At 43.3% G+C, this 20,731-nt stretch overlaps 1 protein-coding gene across 1 annotated transcript in view; it reads left to right on the top strand.

Moving 5' to 3' along the window:
- The window catches only part of ATRN (attractin), a 254,873-nt gene extending 235,861 nt beyond the window's left edge, over positions 1–19,012 (top strand). Inside the window, exons 28-29 of the mRNA XM_019552795.1 lie at positions 11,992–12,106; positions 13,880–19,012. Coding sequence (XP_019408340.1) covers positions 11,992–12,106; positions 13,880–14,004 — 240 coding nt within the window. The 3' untranslated portion in view covers positions 14,005–19,012. The remainder of the gene's footprint in view (positions 1–11,991; positions 12,107–13,879) is intronic.
- Positions 19,013–20,731: the final 1,719 nt, after the last annotated feature.

Raw genomic sequence — 20,731 nt, 5'->3', positions numbered from 1 at the left:
TAGGCGCGCCATCCCAGTATTTATTTAGCTTGGGAATTCTGTGCCACTTTACCTGCAATACCCAAGGCAGCTAGGTAAAGAGCTCGCTGCCTAGCATGTCTGCGTGAGTTGCAGCAAATGCAGTGCAGGCGTACTTGAAGCCTGCAGTAGCCGATGTGCAGCACAAGTGGCATGGCGCAGGCTCATGTGGTACAGTAGCAGATAGGGCAGGGAGCAGAAAGCAGAGCAGCAGATCAGACAGCAGGAGGGGATCAGAGTGGCACTCTGAGAGGGTGAGGGGTTTACTGTATGGGACTCGTGCTACAAAGGTTGCCCACCCCCCCCTCCTGCTTAAGTAGTATGTACCATAGACCTTGACTGATCAGGGGCTGAGAGGGATAGAATTGCCTGTAGAAACCTGAAGGGTGTTCATCAAGGGTGGAGAAGAGGAATGATTAATACTTCATCCGAGGCATGTTACATGGAGCAGTGGGAATAACAGTACAGGAGAAATCTTCAGATCTATTCAACTGCAGAGTAGTCTTCCTGGGAGAGCAATTCAACTTCTACCACTAGCACCATTTGGAAATACTCCCACTTTGTTCTTGCATGTACTGTGGAAGAGGCAAGTTGGCCTATAGCTTCTTCCTGCTGGGTTTCTTGAACTTTATTTGTAGGAATTGGGGCACTAGCCACTTTGGGAGATTGGATACGGGTCTAGTTGAACCTCTGACTTAATCCAGGATGGAAGTTTCTATACTCTTATTACAGTAGATGGTTTGTTCCTAGATGTCATGGCTAGAACTGTTATGATCCAGTTTAACATATGTAACGCAGGCCATTTGCACTTCATTTCCAAAGAAGGCTGTAACAAGTCTCTGATTCTAATTTATTATTTCTCAGGTTGGGGTTTTTGCGCTTTTTCTTTACCACCTGTAATCCTGCTTGCACATTAGCACAAGCCATTCAACAGGTTGCCCACTGGTGTGTAGCTACTTGATTTTGAAAATGGGCGATGCTAGCATTGGAACAAGATGTCCCTTCGGGAGATGCGGTCTGCGTATGCAAACGAGTGTTAGGATAGCTACTGTGACATTGTGGTGAAGAGGAGCACGAGAACAAAAAGAGACAATCCATTTTGATCTTTAAATTACTTTGAGTGTTGCTTTCCTGTGTTCTCTCCCTTTCTAATTTGTGGGGGGAAGGAAGGTACCCTTTGAACACCTGCCACATTAATACAGACTTGCTGGTGGGAAGAAAGTAGAGCATGCGGGCAGCTCAGGTGTGCAAAACTGATTAGCTCCACTAGAAACTGATGTGTTCTAGCAGCGATTTGTACTGTGAAGGCAACAAAAAGATAAACTCTTCCCTTAATGAATTATTTCTACTTAACGACTGGTGTGTAAATCTTAAGTTTCTGCTGTAAAATAAGCTATTTCAGGAGAGGGGGTTTTTGTTTGCTTTTAATTTGGATTTGGAATAAATACTTGGTGGTAACATAATACGAGATACATTGGTCCTCACCAGGTGCCAGCAACAGTTATCTTTCCTGTCCCTTGTACATTTTGGTATTGTGTAAGAGGGTAAAAGAGGGTGTTTTGGGCACATGTGGGGTAAAGGATGGAGAGATGTCACTTATGTGATTGTGGTGACAAGGGGCTGGACTTGATGACCCAGCTGGCTCCTACTCCTGTATTCAGATAGCATTAAGGTAGAAGGTGAGGTAGGCGTGCACCTTATAGACTGACTCCATCAGAGTGAGTCTATACGGTGCAAATCTCCCCTGCCTTTTCTCTGACTTCAGACTAACACAGCTGACTCTGTCTCTCTCTTCATCAGTAGAATAAAAGCAACATTTCACTTGTTCCATTTCTCTGCATCAACAGGAGCCACATATTTATAAATAGGATTGAAAAGCTAGCAACGTTTGCAGCTCTGCTGCCCCATGATGTGGCTGGCATTACCTATACTTTGATTTTTAGCAGATGGAAAAAAAAATAGCTCGAGAGATAGCATCCTGTAACCTTTTCAGTGAAAGAGGTTTTTAAAACTCTCCTTTCCCTCTGGTACAAATGAATACATTCTCTGATTGACAGTCTAATAATACCAATGGCTCCTGAAAAGTCTTAGAGGACCAATTTGCATTCCTTTGTGCCAGGGAGTTGTTTTAAGTATCTTGTGTTTGAGATCTTCATCTGACCGCTGTGTTTCATCCTTTTAACATGCACCTTGTATTATAAAAGCAGCCAAGTGTTGAAAGTAACAAACTAATTACCCTCTGGCACAGGAAATCGAGATGAATTTCCAACATTCGCCGTATGCTACTGGTCAAATTGTACTGTGTTGTCTTGTTTTAAGCTGCCCCTAAGGTAACTAACAGCTGGGGGCGCGGGGAATCAAAAGGTGCGCTAGCGTTAACTTAGATGAGTGAAAATAGTGAGACGTGGCCACAAGGTTTTGTAACTTAAAGCTGACTGGGGTTCAAAAGAGAACCGGACTTATTTGCAAGTCTTTCTCTTCACCTAGATTTGCACCCCCGGCTTGTTAGACTTCTGACTTGCTCCTGCTTTGGTTAAAATTGGGTGGTTGTGTGTTGAGTGTAGTTGGCTCTCACCCCTGTAACTTACATTGATATGCTTGCTACAGGGGTGTAGGTGGTAGCCACGTTGGTCTAAGGACATAGGCAGATAAGGTTCTTTGGGTAAATCCGATATCTTTTATTAGATCAACCCAAATAGTTGGAAAAATTCTTGTTTGCAAGCTTTCAAGTATAAATACCCTTCATCAGGCTGAGAGAGCATATTTCTAACCACCTGCAGGTGCTTCCTCAGCCTGACAAAGGGTATTTATACCCAAAAGTTTGCAAAGAAGAATTTTTCCAAATATTTGGGTTGGTCTAATAAAAGATATCAGATTTACCCGAAGACCTGTGTCTGCTGATATGCCTGTGACATTTTTGGGTATTTACTAAAAGCTGTTGGTTACTCTTGCCCAGATCTGGCACTATTCACTGTGCTAGCGGTTAGCCCAGAAAGACTGCACGCCTTTTTAAAAAATTATTTTGTTAAACTCTCTGGATACAGAAACACCGTATTGAGACTTTGAACTCGAGGAAAAGGATTGATTTACTCTAGCCTAGCTAATTTCTTGTCATGGCCAAGATTTCAAAGATAACTTTGGAGTCTTAACCTAGATTCATGCATGGCAAATAATTACAAGAAGCTAATTCATCTCTATCTGAGAACATGCACAAATTCCTGAGGATGCAATATTTTTTAAAATGTGATATTGTATTTTTATGGGAAATTGCTTATAGCTAGTATTACAAACCCTTGACCAGTTTTTAATCGTCAATTAAAAAATCTTTGCAAATCTCATCTGATTCTTTCTGCACTGTGAAGCCACTTGAAGAGACCTCAGTCTCCCAGCCGTGAGAGTTTGCTTCCATTTCATTGACTGTGAAGCACGTATCCTTACTGGAAATTGAAAGCATGTAAGGGTTATTTAAGACTCTATTGAGCCACAGAAAGATCTTGTTGTTAAAAATTGCATTTGACCTACAGTATTTTTAATACATTTGGAAAGCAATTGCCTTGGCCTGTCAATGTTGCACAGTAACTGAATTAAAAACTCCAATATGCTTGTAATTTGCGATGGAAATGAAATAAAATTGATGTTCGGTGCTAGGCATAGAATATTTATTATTCTATTGTCGTTAATTTTATGTGCTATATAGCACTGACTTTCAGAATCTTTTGTATGTAAACCGTCTACATAGAAATAATAGGATGAACTATAAAAAAGAAATCTTTAAACTAAACATTGCATAATGCTGCCCAATTGTGACAAGCATTGGGATGCAAAACAGTCTGCCAAGGGAGCTGGTGGAGACAAAACACCTGGGTCACTTGGAACTAATCTAGACAAAGCCCCAGACGCCGTGTTGTTGGCGTGGGAAGACTGTTTGCTGTGTGAGGTGGCTTAAGTAGGTGACTTAGTAGGCCTCTTACCATCTTTAACTTCTGTAAATACATGTGCTCCATACACATGAAATACCTACCAGAATTCATAAAACAATGTAAATCACTCGGCTTGGGTTAATCACCTCTGGGCACGTCTACACTTGATGCTACAGGTGTCTACACATGACCAGCAGCTACTTCGTCATAGCGGTGCTTATAGCGTGCCGCTATGGCAAAGTAGATGCTAAGAACCACACGCCACGCGTACGGCGCAATACGGGTGGATACTGCACCATGCTTTAGTACTTCCAAGAGGCAGTATTAATGCACAGAGCAATAACAACTTGGTCATAGGGTGACATGTAGAAAACACAGATTTCCTTCTCTTCGCAAAAAACCAGTGGAGCCATTTATATATTCAGCATTTAGCAAAGTACCATTAGCTTTCAATTTGCAGTGTGAAGAAAAAAAGAAAGAAGAAGCGTTCTTTCTAAATATTAATAGCAAAGCCCAGTGGCCCTTCTGCACAAGAATAAGGGAAATAAGGCCTGCATAATTATCTGAAACAGCAGGTCAACCCCCACTTATAAGCTCTAAGGGCACTCGTCTCCTGGCCTATCGTGGATGTGACCTTTTGGCTGCCTCAACTCCGAGCATCTTGTTACTCAGCAAAAAGAAAAAGGAAAAAAATAGTGCTTCTGTTGATAGTAGCTGTATCGTTTTGTTTGTGTTACTTTATTTTTTTTTAATTCAAAGAGAAAAAGTGTTGGTGAAAGGTGCCTGTCCTAGACCCTGAAATTCTCGGCTCACGTTTCAGAATGGCACCAGCAGCTCATTGCAGACTTTCCCAAGCTTCAGTCCTCCTTAGATGTAATGGAAAGGGGATTTATTTCTTTTCCATCCACTTCCTGTTGCCTCTGAGATTTGCCAACGAGGGTGTTGGCTGCAGTTGCGTCAGGAGCATTCACTGGATGAAGGGGCCATCAAAAGGCAGAGATGCTAAGGTGGATTTCATTTCAACCTGTGTATCCTATTAACTGTCATCCTTGATCACTCATCCTAAGGGTTAGACCCTGTACAGTCTCAAAATGTACCCATCCAACCATGTTGATCCCAGAAGCAACACCGGTGCCGAGTTAAGAGTCTGAGGGCTGTGCTTGATTTGCATGCATTTGCATAATAGAAGCTTTATCATCCCATTAGGCTGTGGAACTGCTGATCTATTTCAATGATGAATTCATCAAAACCTCCCTGTAGAGATTGCTTTATGGTACTGAAAGGTGTTGGAAGCTTGGAGTCCTGTTCTTTTGAAAGGAAAATAGCAGCCAAAACACAATTATTTGTCACCACAAAAGGAGCTATGGCTCTGGTCATGGTGTCCGTGCTGTGCCTGCTTCCTTTTGATGTGGAACGAGGGCTTTGACCTCCAGTATGAGCCCTTCAGTAGCCTCGCTGCCGAGGCTCATTTTGTAACAGCAGTGTCCTGCGTGGAGAAGAGCCTGGAGGGGATGTTCTGGCCATAGGCAGGATTTGAAGCTTTTGTTGTACCGGGGGTGCTTGGAAAGCAGCTTGGCTTCGTTTTATGGAAGACAGAAGGCTGAGCAAGTAGGTGCTTTGTTGACTGGGAGGGAGGGGAAACGCATGGACTCCTTCCAGAGGAGCACAGTCCCTACCGTGGAAATAATAATATGAAGAGCTCAGTGCTCTTTTTACATCTTCTGCTCATTTGCTGTCCTGCGAATGGCGTCAAATATCAACCTCCAAATCGATGGGCCGCTCTGGTATCGTCATTCAGTGCATAGACTCCATCTACCTCCTCTGGGCGTTGCAACTTTCACTTATGCGCTGTGCTGTCTGTTGGGCATCACATCCACGCAGGGGGCTGTCCAAGATGTTCACATTGCCAAGTGTTGTTTTGAAGTGTCTGTATCCAGATCTCAGTCCCTTCAGTTTGACCCACACTTCTCTGTCGAGGTCGTGCCCATTGGGGGACTCGTTTGGTGTTGGTCTAAAATGCTGTAGGAATAAGTCTGACCTTTCTCAGCAGCCACTCCATTGCCGCCCACAGGTTTGGTTTAGCATGCTCAATCTCTTCCAGGAGCTTGTGAGCTTTATGTACAAATGGTATATGACTTTTAAGACTCTGTCTGTTTTGGTCTGCAGTTAACAGTTGATGGAGCAGGTGATTTTCAGCATCTCTTGCCTCTATTGCCAGTGATGATGTCAGGGTCTGTTGGTTTTTTTATATATCATTTGGTCTAAAGTATGAGAGTACAGGGAGTAATCTGTCTGTGTGTAAGTTGTGCAACTTGTTATGAGTCTCAGCACACTGTTAAGTACAACGTCCAACGTCAAGCTTTTAGTGTGAAAACCTCTGGACCATACAGGGACGCAGTCTTCTGCTGGTGTGTATACCATTACAAGTGCCGTGGTCCTAAGCAGTTTGAAGTTGGCACTCCATGTTGTGCTGGCTGAACATCTTAAGATGGCTACCCTTGCAGAGACTTTACTGCTGACCTTCTAGATGTGATATTCATAGGTGAGGGCATGGTCTGAGGTTGGGGTGTGCTCATGAGGAAGGATGCGGTTGCCTATTCAATGCGCTGTTGGCTCAAGGATTGTCCAGGTGGAAGAGTGACAATACTGATTTATTGGTGCTCAACTTTAAGTGTCAGTTGTGGAGATGGTTAGCGATGAGGTCCATGTCAGTACTCAGTATCTCTTCCATTTCTGTCATGTCTGTTCCTTGGGCTACTGTGGCGACTTCGTCAGCTTACATGGATTGCTTAGATGTACTTGGGAAGCCTGAAGTATATACACTGAAAAGTATTGATGGGGGGGACTCCATTCTTCAGAGTCTGTACTCTTTTTTTCCCCCCTGTCCGTGGATGGTAGTGAATTTGAGTCATCTGCTGGAGATAGTGTTCATGATGGAAATGCCCTAACTACCTTTTCGCGGTGTCTCCTGGAAGTACCTGTACAGTGAAACTAAACATCACTACCAAGACTATCGGATCTTCTGCTTATGGGTTGTTTGTGTTGGTGTAGTACCTAGAGCTCTCAATTTAAGCTCAGGGACATGCTGTGCAGGATGGTCCTGCTCCTGTTGAGAACCTCATGGCTTCAGTGCTGAAGCCCATAGGAACCAGGACTTTCTACCTGTGTAGGATATGTCAAGATGTAAGTGATATGATGATGCCAAGGTCTGTGGTGGTGCCAGCTGTACCTCTACAGACTGTTGGCTAGGTCCAAAGTCAAAATAATCAGGAAAATGCTATTTGAATCATTCACCAGCTTGTTTGCACATGTGTGCAACATATTGCCTGGAGATGGGGTGCCATATGTGTAATAGAGGACAAAGCATGCCCTTTGCTACAGGTTGACCCGTTGCGCATGTCCAGTTAAATGTCCTCATCACTTGATGCATGAATTATATCATCAAACGAGAAGAGATGCTGATGAGAGTCAGTTCACAAAGCAGGTGTTTGAGAAGGAGCTGTCAAAAATAAATTCGTGGGGCTTTATTCTGTCTTGTGTGCCATCTTTGTTGTTGCTAATGACAAGCTGTCTCAGCAAAACAGTCTACGATGATAGGCAGTGCCAGGCACTTAGTTTTCATACAGGGTTGGGGAATCGATCTTGCGTTTTATTCTGCACACGTCTTCCAAATAAAACAGAAAAGTGTCAACAGATTTGACTACCTCATTGTACCAATTGTATGTCCATGAATCACTTTGTCAATCGCAGAAATGAAGACACCTCGATGGCAAACTGTTGACAGTTGTTTAATAACACACAGCAGGCCTGAAGACTTTAGTAAGGGAAGTGGAAAAATACCCGGACAAAATAACCTTGTTGTGGACTTTTAGAGAAACAGAATGTAAATACTTAACTGAGAAATTAGCCAGGACTCTGAAATGGGTGTAAAATTTGCAGTGGAAAAGGGTAGGGTCTCTTTCTATAGCTGATGACAAAAGGAGCACGTTCAGCAGTTCAACTCCACCTCACCATGTTGAGCTCAGAACTGAGGAGACCTATATGAGAGGTGTAGCAATACAGAGAAAAAGATCAGAATATTACACGGGGCAAATCAGGTGACTTTGAGAACTGGAGTATTGGAAATGAGGTGAAATTTAATCACAGAAAGTGCAAGGTCATGTCTTTAGGTACAGATAATTAGAGTTTCTGCCATGAGCTAGGGACTTAGCAGTTAAAAACAGTAGAGTAAGAAGATGTCCTCATTGTGCTGAGTAATCCCAAGGGAAACTGAGGCAACACAGAGGTGGTGTGGCTGTCAGTTGGACTTTGCTTGGCATTTGACAGACCCTCAACATTAAGCTGGAAGGTTTGGAGTGCAGGCCCAATGGCACGAACGCCATAGGACTGCACAATGTCTGGGTGGTCAGTGGCAGTAACACTGGGGTTCCTTGAAAAGTTCTTATTTAGTTGGTCTAATAAAAGGTACCGTGTCTACCCAAAGAACCTTATGGTCTGGGACAGAAGTTCCTTAAGCTGGTTTGACCTGAATCAGTTAAATCTGATACTACATTCAACCAGGCTTATTTTAAACCAGTTTCAGCCATTTTGAAATCGGTTTAAGTGCACTAAGCTTCTGTTCTGTTACAGGTTTAAACAAGTTTCTGATCACTGAAATGGATTTATGTGTAACTTCTGTCCCTAGCCTATCTGCCTATGTCCTTAGACCAACACAGCTACAACCAACAGCCTTGAAAAGTTTTCAGTTCAGATTGCTAGAAGCATCTTTAGTCTTCCTGGTGCGGACCAGATACCGACGATTGGCTGAGCCATTGCCAGCGTGGTGTGGCTGTGAAAAGGACACATGGAATAGTATTTTGACTTATTGGTGTCATTAGACAGGGCACTCAGATATGGTGTCTAGTTCCAGTCAATCTTGGTCAAGAAAGGTGGATTCAGACCAGAACACGTGCAGCGAATGCCTGTGAGGATGAGCAGAGAAATGGAGAGCTTACACAAGGAGACTTGAGAAGCTGAGGGGGTATGGTTGGTGTCTGTAAATACGCCGGGTGGGGGAGATGACCTCCAGGGAAGGAGAAGAACTCTGTGAGTGACAGGACAATGATGGCACAAGGACAAATGCATATAAACCAGCCAAACAAGGTCCTTTGGGTAGATGGACTGTCTTTCATTAGACCAACTAAAAAGTTGGAAAAATTGTTTGTGCCCGAAAGCTTGCAAAGAACAACGTTCTTCAGGCATAGAGAAGAAGGGTGTTTGTGCCCGAAAGCTTGCAAAGAACAATTTTTCCAACTTTTTAGTTGGTCTAATGAAAGAGAGCCCATCTACCCAAAGCACCTTGTCCGCCTTATGTCCTTAGATCAACACAGCAACAGCCAACAACCCTATAAAGCAGCCAGGAATAAATTCAGCTGGGAAGTAAGGAAATGGCTTCTAATAACCTGAGCAGCAAGGATCCAGAGCAACCATTTCAGCAAGAATAGCAGGGGAAACGCAACTGGTCTGAAGATGGGCTCTGTTCAGCTGAGAAGCATTGATGGCAGGCTATGGTTGCCTGCGGAAAAGAGGAACAGGACTCCACAGACCTGGGAAGTTCTTTCTAAACCTTTGTCTGATGATCCTTTTGCATTGACAGGAGAGCAAGAGAGCTCACCGTTGAATCGCCTCGCCTGCCCATCACATACTGCATTGCTTTTATTTCAGCAGAGAACCTTTGGGCAGGGGACTGGACTCGATGATCTTCCGAGATCCCTTCCAGCCCAAATGTCTATGAAACCAGGAGGGAGTAGGGTAGCCAGAGGGCTTTTATAAACCGGTAATGGTGAAAAGAGAATAAATTAAAGTTAAATTATAAAACCAATTAGTTTTATATCACTGCAGCATCATCTCGTTCACCCTGTTTCTTTCTTGCATGCCATATGATTCCCTTGGGTCATTGCCGTTTGCTGTTGCAAAAGCTCGGGGTGAGATGAAACTGGAGTGATGCTGCAGCACTACATTTCATCCCACCAATTCGGCAACATTTTTATGCAGTGGAAGGGGATAAAAATCTGCATTTTGGGTCATTTTGGAAAAGAAAATAAACTTTTTGCACAGGAAGCCCGTGTGTGGTGCACTGCTTCAGTTCCTCGTACACTTTCCATTAACTCTAGTAATTGAACTGCTGGTAGAATATAGCACAAATGCATGTTCCCTTGCTTTGTGGGGGAAAAAAATCATTTTGGGCATGAGCCTTTTGTTGGGAAGGGTAGAGGGTAAAGACCTGCAGTCATAAACAAAGCAGGCTGCATTTTAAACTGCTATGAGGAAAAATACTAATTTGTCTATGTTGCACCTGCTAATAAATCATTGTAATCATATATGAGATAAAGGCAGTTTTTAAGTTGGGTTTTGCTGGCTGTCTTGTCTTTTTTCCCCCATTTTTCTTCCTTAGTAGGCAGTAGCAATGTAATTGCCTTGTTTGATTCCTGCTCCCTTTTCAGTGGCTTGGATTCTGTTTAAATCTCTGTTGGGCTTTTTAAATACAGTATTACAATTTTATGCCATATGAAATGAGCAATAATTATTTCATTAGTATCGAGGAATCAGCTAGGTGCTGCATGTTCATAATCAACAGGAAACTAAAAACCGCAAAGCAGAACGAATTAAACAAAAGCCCTCTTTGGCGATTTGCTGATATGAAACAAAATTGTAGCTCTTAGGCTGATATAGCATTGACACATGCCCTTAACATACTGCCGTGTAGTCCCGTATTAAACTGAAAGCGTGTGCCTGATTGCCCACAGAATCCAGACTTCACTCAGGTAACGGCGGATTTTAATTTTTGTGCTGTGCTGCTGCCTTTAAAAGGCAAACGAGCATGTCACTTTTTTAATTAGCTCATCCGTTCACTGCATACCCCATTGAAATTAGCTGCTGATCCTTTCAAATAAAAAGTTTAATATTAAGAATCAAAGCATGTTGGGGGAGGTTTCCAAAGGCACCCAAGGTCACTTGAATACCCAGTTCCTGCTGCCTGCCTGTCCTTCATGCCTTGGGAAGATCTCCCCCGTTGCAGTTATCAATTCACATTTTTTCTCAGCCTCTCAAAGCACTTTGCGCAGTCCTTCAAAGCTTCTGAAGAGGCTAAAGGAAATTGCATGGCAAGAGAGAGAGCGCTAGAGAGGCAAAAGCTCAGCTCACATGAAGCAAGGGTAGTACCAGGGATACACCCCGCCCCCACCTCTAAGCATCCAGTCTTGTGATAGGCTTTCAAATTGTAGAGCAAGCCATAACCAAATGCACTTAGCAGATCATTTTTCACTCAGGCAAATGGTGACTCTCCAGAAGAACTGTACAGAGAAAGTTGCACGTTGCTACTAAAGTGCCACTGTTGGTTTGGGTGCATTTTTTGGGAACTTTTCAATGGAAAATAACATAAAAAACCTGGTGAGACAGTGTGGGGGAGACCATAGACTGAATGAGAGCACTAGACACTTAGTGCAGCTGTACACACCATGGGGTTTAATCCTTATTAAATGAAATAGGTTTATACCATTTAAACTTATTATGGAGCATCGCACCAGAGTTTGCATGCACTTGGTTTTCAAACAAATTAAACCCGGTCCCCAGCCGGCATCACAGGAGAGTGGCACAAAGTCATAAGGGAGCGAGGGGGCATCATATTGAGTTAAGCCATTCAAATAGAAGTTGAACCATCCCATAAATGATAGTGGTCTGATCCATCTGAAATTGCCAGTCTGTTCCAAGGGGGAAATGTAATCCTGTTGTTTAGCTTAGGCGGCACTTTTGTGATTAAACTGAAGAGGACAGAGAAACATGGTGCGATGCTCGATATTTTTGCTCAATAGTTGGATTTCGTTCAGTAAATGTGCATGTGATAATGAATGTGGCTATGATTATTAAGACATGCCAGTGACAGTTTTTGCCAGCCACATGCTGGGCATTTGCCAAGCAAAGGAAGCACCGCGTGTCCGAAAACTGAGATGAAGCAGAGGAAAAGAGATATGACAGTGAAGTAATGGGGCCTTTTCCCTTTTTCTTTTTGCTACAGACTGTTCCCAAGCCCATCGCGCTGGAGCCCTGCTTCGGTAACAAAGCAGCAGTTCTCTCCGTATTCGTTAGGTTGCCTCGAGGCCTAGGAGGTATACCACCGCCTGGACAGTCAGGTGAGCAATAGTATTGTGCTTTGATGTTCAACTGAGCCATCTAGGTTATGGGCTGGCAAGCTATAGCCCATGGGCTGGATCTGGCCTGTGGTACCATTGCATCTGGGCTGCACAGATGGAGGGCTTTGGCAGCATTCAAACCTCAGGAGAAACCATGGCAGCAGGTAGGTCCAATCACTGGCCTGCCTCAGACCCCCACTGCTAAAAAATAAAGTAAATAAAAGAAGTTGTAGGCCATTGGTGTGAGTATTTATGCTCTTCCCATTGCTGTGATGTTGATGCATCTCTCAGATTTATTCAGGAACACATACGGGTCTCTTTCAGTGGAAATGGCTTTTATGAAGAAGATGATCTAGCGAGATCATCCACGCCAGGTAGACATACCCAAACTGGCTCACCTGACCACTGCTAGCTAATGACCCCAGTACATACATAGCTTCTCAGCCCTTCTACCATGGCTACATGAAATAATTGGGCCCCTGCCAAACAGTAAACTGCATATCCCAGGGAATTTCTCTTACTGTATTGTCTCACTTGCAACGTGTCCCCAAATACGCACTTTGTTTTCAGAAGGCAGAACGATGGGAAAATACTTTTTCTTTGAAAATATTGCTAAGTACAGTGTTTCCCCCAAGGAAAATACAGGCAGCTGCAGGGGGGAGCAAAACGCAGTGGCTGTTCTATTTAACCCCCTAGCTGGTGGTTGTTACAGGTGCTGTTGGCTGAGCCAAACTCCCTGGCCCCTCTTCTTTGTGCTGGGGGGACAGCCAGCTTTTTCAGCACATGCTTCTGGTAGGGGAAAAGAGAAAGTGTCCACATCAGGTAGGGAGGGAGCCTCACACATTCACTTTGCTGGCTCCTCATCGGCACATCCGACATTACTTTCTCTTTCCCCTAGCAGATCCTCATGCTGCAGAAGTTGCTGTTACCACTTTTTTTTGCTTATATAATGTACCACCCAGTTCCAGCAGCTGCCTCACATTACATATATCATGCCATTAACTGGTTAATCGCACAAGAAGTTTAGATCAGCTACACATGCAAATAATTATCGCACAATTAACTGGTTAATTGCACAATACATTTAAGCAGGCCACACATGCAAAGTAATTATCATACTATAAAAGTATCCATCCAACTAGAAAAAGAACCAACCAGCTACCAAGTTGGTTCTTGATATCGTGTAACAGCTTTATAGTTGGTTTCTACCCAGCTTTGATTTGAACCTGTAGTTGGATCCTTAGTGAAAGGTGTGTGACATACAATAAAATACAGTAATAGCAAAAACACTAGGCCTGCCCTCTGGCTGTGTCCATGTGCGTGTGGACATTTGATTCCCCGGGGACAACTACCGGAGGCACACCTTGTGTCATCTCTGGTTGTGAAGCAAGCGTGTGACAGGCAATCTTAGGTGAAAGTCTAGAGCAACCCGTGACAGTATCTTTCTTTGTTTTTTCCTTTCCGGCACACGTTCGTGCTTTTAGGAAATCACTGTTCTCCCACGTGATGACTTGCTCCAAATAAAAACAGTTTCTGTGAACATCAGGGCTTTTATATCCATTAATACCTCGTTTTTTATTTTTACCTTTGGTGGTGAGAAGGAAGCAATCGCACTGAATAAAATGCATGCTATTTAAGAGCTTGCTTCTGAATATACCCTGCCAGTCGAATGCTTCTTACCTCTTAAGGAGACATTGCTTTTTGGGGGGGACACTTTCTGCCCCTGCAGCCAGAGCCTTGTGCTTCTCTAACCATGACCTTTTACTCTTTTAGGTCTTGCGGTAGCCAGTGCTCTGGTGGACATTTCACAGCAAATGCCAATTGCCTACAAAGAGAAATCAGGAGCAGTACGAAATCGGAAACAGCAACTCCCCGCACAGCCAGGAACTTGTATTTGATGCATGGACATCAGAAACTGCTATCTAGGGTTTTAAAAAACAAAACAGCAACACCAAGTGGAAGTGGAAGAGGAGAAGTAGCAGCAGCAGGAGAGAGATTTTACTGTTGTGATACGAGAGACTAGAAGCACTTGGGAAAATGCAACTTCCTTGGACCCAACCTTTTTGTTGCTCACCCACATCGATAGTTGGCTTTGTTCAACAACCGCTCCACTTAAGTTTTATTGACCCCATGGCTCCTGATTTGCTTCTCTTTTTTCAGGTTCAAGCAAAATTTAATTTTATTGCAGGTTCAGCAATATCATCTCACTGCCGTTGACGGTTAGTGTAAATACGACAGCAGTACAAAATGAACGACACTCAGGTTTATACATGGAAAGTGCTTTGCCGTACATGTATTTATCGAACTGTACAAAAAAGAAGATGCGGTGTTTACAGGCGTCAGCCCTCAGCACGTGAGCACGATGTTAAACTTCAAAGCATCTTCACCATTGTTTTTGCTTTTAAGATGGAGTGATTTGAATGATCTCTGTTTATTCCCATGTCGTTTAGATGGAGCTCTGCAAGTTGTGCTTTTTCTCTGTAGCTGTTTATAGTTTGTATAGCATTGAAGTTGGAAAGAACAAGGGTAGTGGAAAGACCAAATCTTGTACATGGCTAAGGCTTTCAACCGCCATCTTTGCAGAAGGTAAATGTTGTTCTCAAAGGAGCCAGTGTTTACAAAGTCTTAACACAGTCCATTCAGACACGCACGCGTGCGCCCACACACACAAGTGCCTAGACTAAACAGATCTAGGAAGTGAGGGGTTAGTACACACAAACTCAACATAGTTGTGTTCCTTTGTTCCTACGCAGAATCGGGCACCGGAGGCCGTTTGTGCCCTGGGTAATATAGATCTTTGCAGTCGGAGCAGATGAGTTTCCCAGCCAAGGAAGCCACTTAACCAGGCAGCAGAGTCCTGAAAGCAAAGTCGAATCAAGTCCCACCATCTCCTGGAAAAGCTGAGGTTTCTGCTCGCTGCTGCACATAGAGGTGGTGTGTACTTTGCACCTACTACACAACCATTACTTGATGGTACCTTTAGTGTTCCTCCTCTGTCCATTTTTGGTTTCCTAGCGCTTCTAGAGGAGGACCAGACTCTACCAGGAACCTAAAGCGCTACTAGTCATCGAAGCAACATGTATCACCTCTTTAAAGAATGAGTGTAAGGAGCAGCGCTCTTAGGCCCTGCTAGTTTCAAGATGAGGGACAGCTTTATTAATGAGCACCTCTGTTTGGCTTGTGTTTGAGTGTTCAAGTTAGGACCTCCCATCAACCATCAGGTCCTTGACTTGAGCACAGGGGAAAGGAAAACTGATCAGTGAAGGAGAGAGCTTGATGTATGATGAAAATACGGTGGTAAGAGCTGCGTCTCTTCATGCTTCATCTTCAAAATGGTGATAATAAGGTTATTAGATTTGAACTTACTTACTAGCTGGAATCTAGTGTAAGAATAAGTCCAGATCCCCCTCAATGTCCCTGGTGGCTTTTCAAGTGAGACCCGCCCAGGAACTAACAGCGGTGGCGTGACCGCATGACCTGTGCGAGCCAACATCGTGATGTGAATGCTGACACTAAATCGAGGTGCCAAACAAGATGTAGCTACTCTGTAATCATGGCACGGTTGAGTTTCATTCAGGCCACCAAGTTGGAGTTTGTTTTGGAGGCTGGTGCCGGGGGGCTTCATTATTTTTTATTAAAGGAAAAACAGCAAATTGGATAGCATGCAAACTGCCAAGCAACTACTGAATACTGTTTGCCATTAGGGCCTGTTTCCCATGATAAAAATGAAGCAACTACATCTCTTTCCCACCCTCACCCCCCAACCTTTTGCGTTGTTTGTAATCTACAGCCTACCCATCTTTTAAAAAAAAAAAAAAAAAAATCCATTAAGGAAAATCTCATGTGTGATGTGTGGCACTGCCTCCTGGAGCAACGGCTGTGGTGGTAAAGGTCATTTTTAAAACCACTAGTCTATAATCCTGCAAATGAAAACTGGAATGAATCTTCTAACAAAAGCAGCAGAACAGTGGAAAATTTCATATTGAAAATGCATCTATTTCCCCCCCCCCCTTTAATCAGTTTCCAAAACTGCAAGTTAAATGTCCTGGGGAGTGGGGGGGACTCTGAAGTGAAGGTTTTTAGTCGATTTAAGTATTAGATGATGCACAGATTACCTCAGCCAGCTTCATCTTCTGAAACTATCTCGTTAGGTCCCTTGTGTGTAGAGCTAACCTGGATTAGATCACACCAGAGAAATAACACGAAACTAAAATGTCTCCCCCTGCCAGCCCCCAGGTGGAAGGCGCATCTAGTTACAGAAAACCTGCATCTAACCCTCCTTTGAAATAATAATAATAAAAAAAAACACTACGTACAATTTTGGAAAGCACCCGACTTTGGACTGAAGTCCATTTGATTTGGGACAACACGAAAGCATGCACTTTCAAAGATACTGCCTGTCTTCCTGAATGGGAATGGCTTTTCTGAATGCAGCTCATTCACTGTAATTAATTTTTACATTAAAAAGCTATTCAAAGCTCTTTCTGTTCCCACAGAGAGTGTCTGACATACTAAGATTGTTCTTCCGTAATTGCTTAGAAATAAAGTGAACCCACATCCCTTGTCACAAAGGAGTGCAGAGTCCAGGTGCTTAAAAATAAGGAAGACGGGCAATGGAAATCAAAGGCTTATTTTTACAGAGCCAAAACCTGTAAATACATGAGCGACTTTTTTTTTTTTGTATATATACAAAAAATAAAAAATAAAAAGATGCTTTAGGGTACAGCCCAGCTGTATCTTATTTCCATGCTGATGACAGAAAAAGAGACTGCACATATCTCTGCTGTGAAAAGTTGCCTCCCAGCTTAAATGAAAAATATTAAGGGTGGATTGGATGAAGCGAGCAAAGCTAATTGCTGGTATTTCCTCACTAGACCAGTGTCGAACATGAATGATTTGCACTTCTGTTTCTTGGGGGGGGGGGAATATCTACCCTTATTTCACAGGAGAATCTGTAAATAAATGAAAAATAACACAGATTTTGCACTTGTACATAAACTATACAGCGGTGTGCAGAACGTTGAGAGCTTTGAAGTGTACATAAAACAGAAAAGAAAATATCTAATGTATTTTTGATGCATTTTAAAAGAGTCTGAGTTTTGTCTTAATAACTTCTTCATAAAATGCGTGTTAGATAACTTTCTAGAGCTTTAAAAAGTCATCCAATTAAATTCCTGAGATCTTGCTATATAAAGCAGGGAGGCATAACTTGACACTTTTATGTATTTACATGCATTTCACTTAAGCGAGAAAAGCAAAATTGCTTGAAATACGGCTCTTCCATTTTCAAAAAACCACACAGACTTTGAAACCGGTAATAAATATACTTAAAGCGGCCGTTTCTTACGAGCTTAAGTCAGTGGTGCTGTTCGAGCCTCCGTCATTAAGAAGATCGTGCCAGCAATTCCATTCGAAATCGCCGCTTTCAAGCGTGTATAACTGGTTGAAATTCAACATGTGAGCTCTGAGCCCAAGGGTCAGTTTTATTCTTGGCAAATAGTTTTGAACGGGAAACACTGCAGCTCTCTCGGTTCTGAACGGTGCATTAGTGCCACTCGCTTTTTTAAAATAATAATTAGAGCCTTGTTTTGCTCACAAATGTCTTTTTTTTTTTTTCCCCCCTCACCCAGAATTTTATCTGCATATTTTCTTTCACGTCTGCGATAGGCAAACACTACAGTCATTTTGCTTAACAACTTGTATAGGGGGAAGGGTGGTGGGTATGTCGTCTTAGAGCCGTCGGAGTCTTTAGGGGCAAAAATGTACCGTCTTAAATGCTGAAGTTCGACTTTGTGCAATGGGATGGCGGCGCCCGTGATGAACCCGAGTTCTGGATATGTAGCGTCCCAAAACAGGAAGCCGTTGTACAGTCAAAGTGATGAGACCAAAAAGCGCTTTTTGCCAGATAGCCACTTCCTTAAAGCTGGCATACATACCACGCGTGTCCGGGTTGTTTGTGTCCATCGTTTTCTTTCTGGTCAGCGCGTACCAGTCGAAAAGTTATAAAATGCTTTTTCAAAGGGCCGTTCATTGAAGCCCATGCTCAATTAGCTTAAACGAGCCTCTTGTGAAATGTGCGCTCAGCCAAGAGACAGGAAGCAAGCACCAAGATCTCTCCACGAACCAGCACAAGCCCACTACGTCTCGAAGGCAGGGCCAGTTCTCGGTCTTGAACGGACAGGAACGCCAGCTTTTTTTTCTTCCTTTTCCTTTTTCACAGAAGCCAGAGTTAAGGATTCGGGGTCAACGGTCTCTGAATCGGCTGACTTTTTGGCAGGCGAACCCTTAAAAATATTTTAAGCTACAATGATGAATGCGCTGGCGCCTCACCCGAAGGAAGCAATGGCTGCTACGTGCTGGAGCAACACTTCAATGAAGCCATCTCAGTTTACAAGCTCACGATCATCGGGAAATTTTCTTTTTCTTTTTTTCAGAGGAACTCTTGTAGGGAATGCTACCGTTTTTCTTACAGGACTCTCCTCTGTGAAGCTGCAAGAGCTGATTCCTTGAAGAAATGTGCATGTTTTAAATGCAAAGGGTGCCACTGACGTGTTCGTTTAAAGATATTCACATGAGTTTTTTTTTTGGGGGGGGGGGGAGGAGGAAACGGGAAGGGAGGTTGAAAAGATGCTTTTGCTTTGCTGACACACTGTAGATAATTTTAGTCGACACCTTGCATTCTGCTGTAATTGCTTTAAACGCAGTACGTTTCCTACGTGCTAGTGTCGTGCCTACGGTGATGCACAACACTTTTTTTTTCCTGCTTTGGGATCAGGACTGTTTTTGCCCAATTTACCGTGTCTTTCTAAAACTGTACAAACTACCTTTGGGTGTCTTCCAGGTACTGAAGTCCTTTAGATATTTCTCCCGTGTTAGCCGCCTGCCCCACAGCCCTCTCCAGGGGGGGAAAAAACAGTGCTGTGTGAAGAGGAGCGTAAAATAAGTTGGTCTATTTAAACAGAAAAATAGGTTTTATATTCCTCTGAAATCTGTGCATAATAAATGTTCTGTACACTAGGATCCTCAAACTAATTCTGTCTCTGGCATTTTTTTTTTGTTTTGTTCTGTAATTATTTACAATTCTTATGTTCAGACTTGAGCTTAGTTTGTTAATATGTATAATTTAGCATTTCTTGCATTCATATGTAAATACTGAGTAAGTATTGTAAACTATTTCATGGCTGGGGATTGTGGGTGTTATACATACACACATTTAGGACTGCAGTTTTTGGTATAATTTTTTTGTATTGTAAAATAACAGCTAATTTAAGCAGGAACAAGAGAATTACTGGGAGGTCTGTGCATTTTAAACCCAAATGTGAAGTACATGTATATAAATAAAGTAAATAATGCAAAATTTTCCTCTGAAATAAAACGTTAGATGATCTGGTTAAAAAAAAAAAAAGCTTTCCTTTTTTTGTTTCCTCCCCACCCCTCCTCCACTCCCCTCCCCCATTCCAGCTGTTTCTGTTCCAGTTAAACTGAATCCCAAAGGGGGGCACGGTGTCATTCACCAAGAGATGCTGGATTTGCAGGCAGCACCAGTTCCTTTGGTTACGTACACGGTGAGAGGTTTCACTGCTCCATTTTAACTCCAAAGAGTTGATGCAACTACTTTATTCCAGCCTTTCCTCGTGTCTGGAGCAAATGGACAGCAAGCCGCCATTCACCGTCCTCCCTGCCGTTTCTGCAGACTTGGTAGACTCTCCAGCTGGATCCTGTCCATCTAGATCCTGGCCACCTAGGTCCTCCTGCACTTTCTGCAGACTTAGACTCTCCAGCTGGAAGAAGAGCTCTGGAAAGGGAGACAACCTTTGGACATTTCCCTCAACTGAAGTTCATGGAGCAGCAGGAAGGGCTGCTGAGCATGGAGGCCCTGAAGGTTTGGCAGGTAAGAGCAAACCTCTTTCAGATGGAGTCCGGAGCCATCTCATGAGGACAAGGCTCGCTGTTCTCTGCTGCAAACCCCTTCTACCTGGTGCTCCACATCCTACAGAAGCCTTGATACTTATCTGCTCTTCCCAAGGAGCAGCTCAGCAGCAGCTTGGAGTGGGACCTAGATGGCCATGGTGCTGTTCTGAGCAGCGTTGCCGCTTGCCTGGACCTGTGTTGCCTGTGTTGGAAGGAGCTTGTTGCACCAGAATTAGAATGGCAGTGGGGAGCTACCTGAAAAACAATGCTCCCCTCTTTCTAGTCTTTCTTGGACAATTCACAGTGGATCAGGGCATAGGCTAGTCGGATGTTAAAAGCTAGGGATGCGTTCATTGGACTGGTTTATGGCCTCACGTTCCTGATTTATTTGGATCATTATTTCTTATTTCCTTCCCCCAGACTCCAGTGGTTTTCTGAACATTACTGCAATTGCACGCACGTCCTCTGCTTTAGTAGGATTGAAGTAATGTAGCCCTGATGGTTGAAGAAAGATTCAAGAGTCAAGGGGTTTTCGGTGATGTCCACATAGGAGGAATGTTAGACTAGCTTTTGGAGGAAGGGCACACTGCAGCCAAAACCTTGTCCAACAGCTCTCTCAACAATACAGTAGGTCCAGTAAAAGGTATCGCCCCAAAGCCCTAGCTTCTCCCATCCATCCTCTGCATTTGCATTATAAGACCTCAATGATGAGTT

The sequence above is a fragment of the Crocodylus porosus genome, unplaced genomic scaffold, assembly GCF_001723895.1.
Source record: "Crocodylus porosus isolate Cpor-Errol unplaced genomic scaffold, CroPor_comp1, whole genome shotgun sequence".
In the NCBI taxonomy this organism is placed as follows: Eukaryota; Metazoa; Chordata; order Crocodylia; family Crocodylidae; genus Crocodylus; species Crocodylus porosus.
The sequence above is the reverse complement of the archived record's forward strand: the minus strand, read 5'-3'. Positions and strand labels throughout refer to the sequence as shown.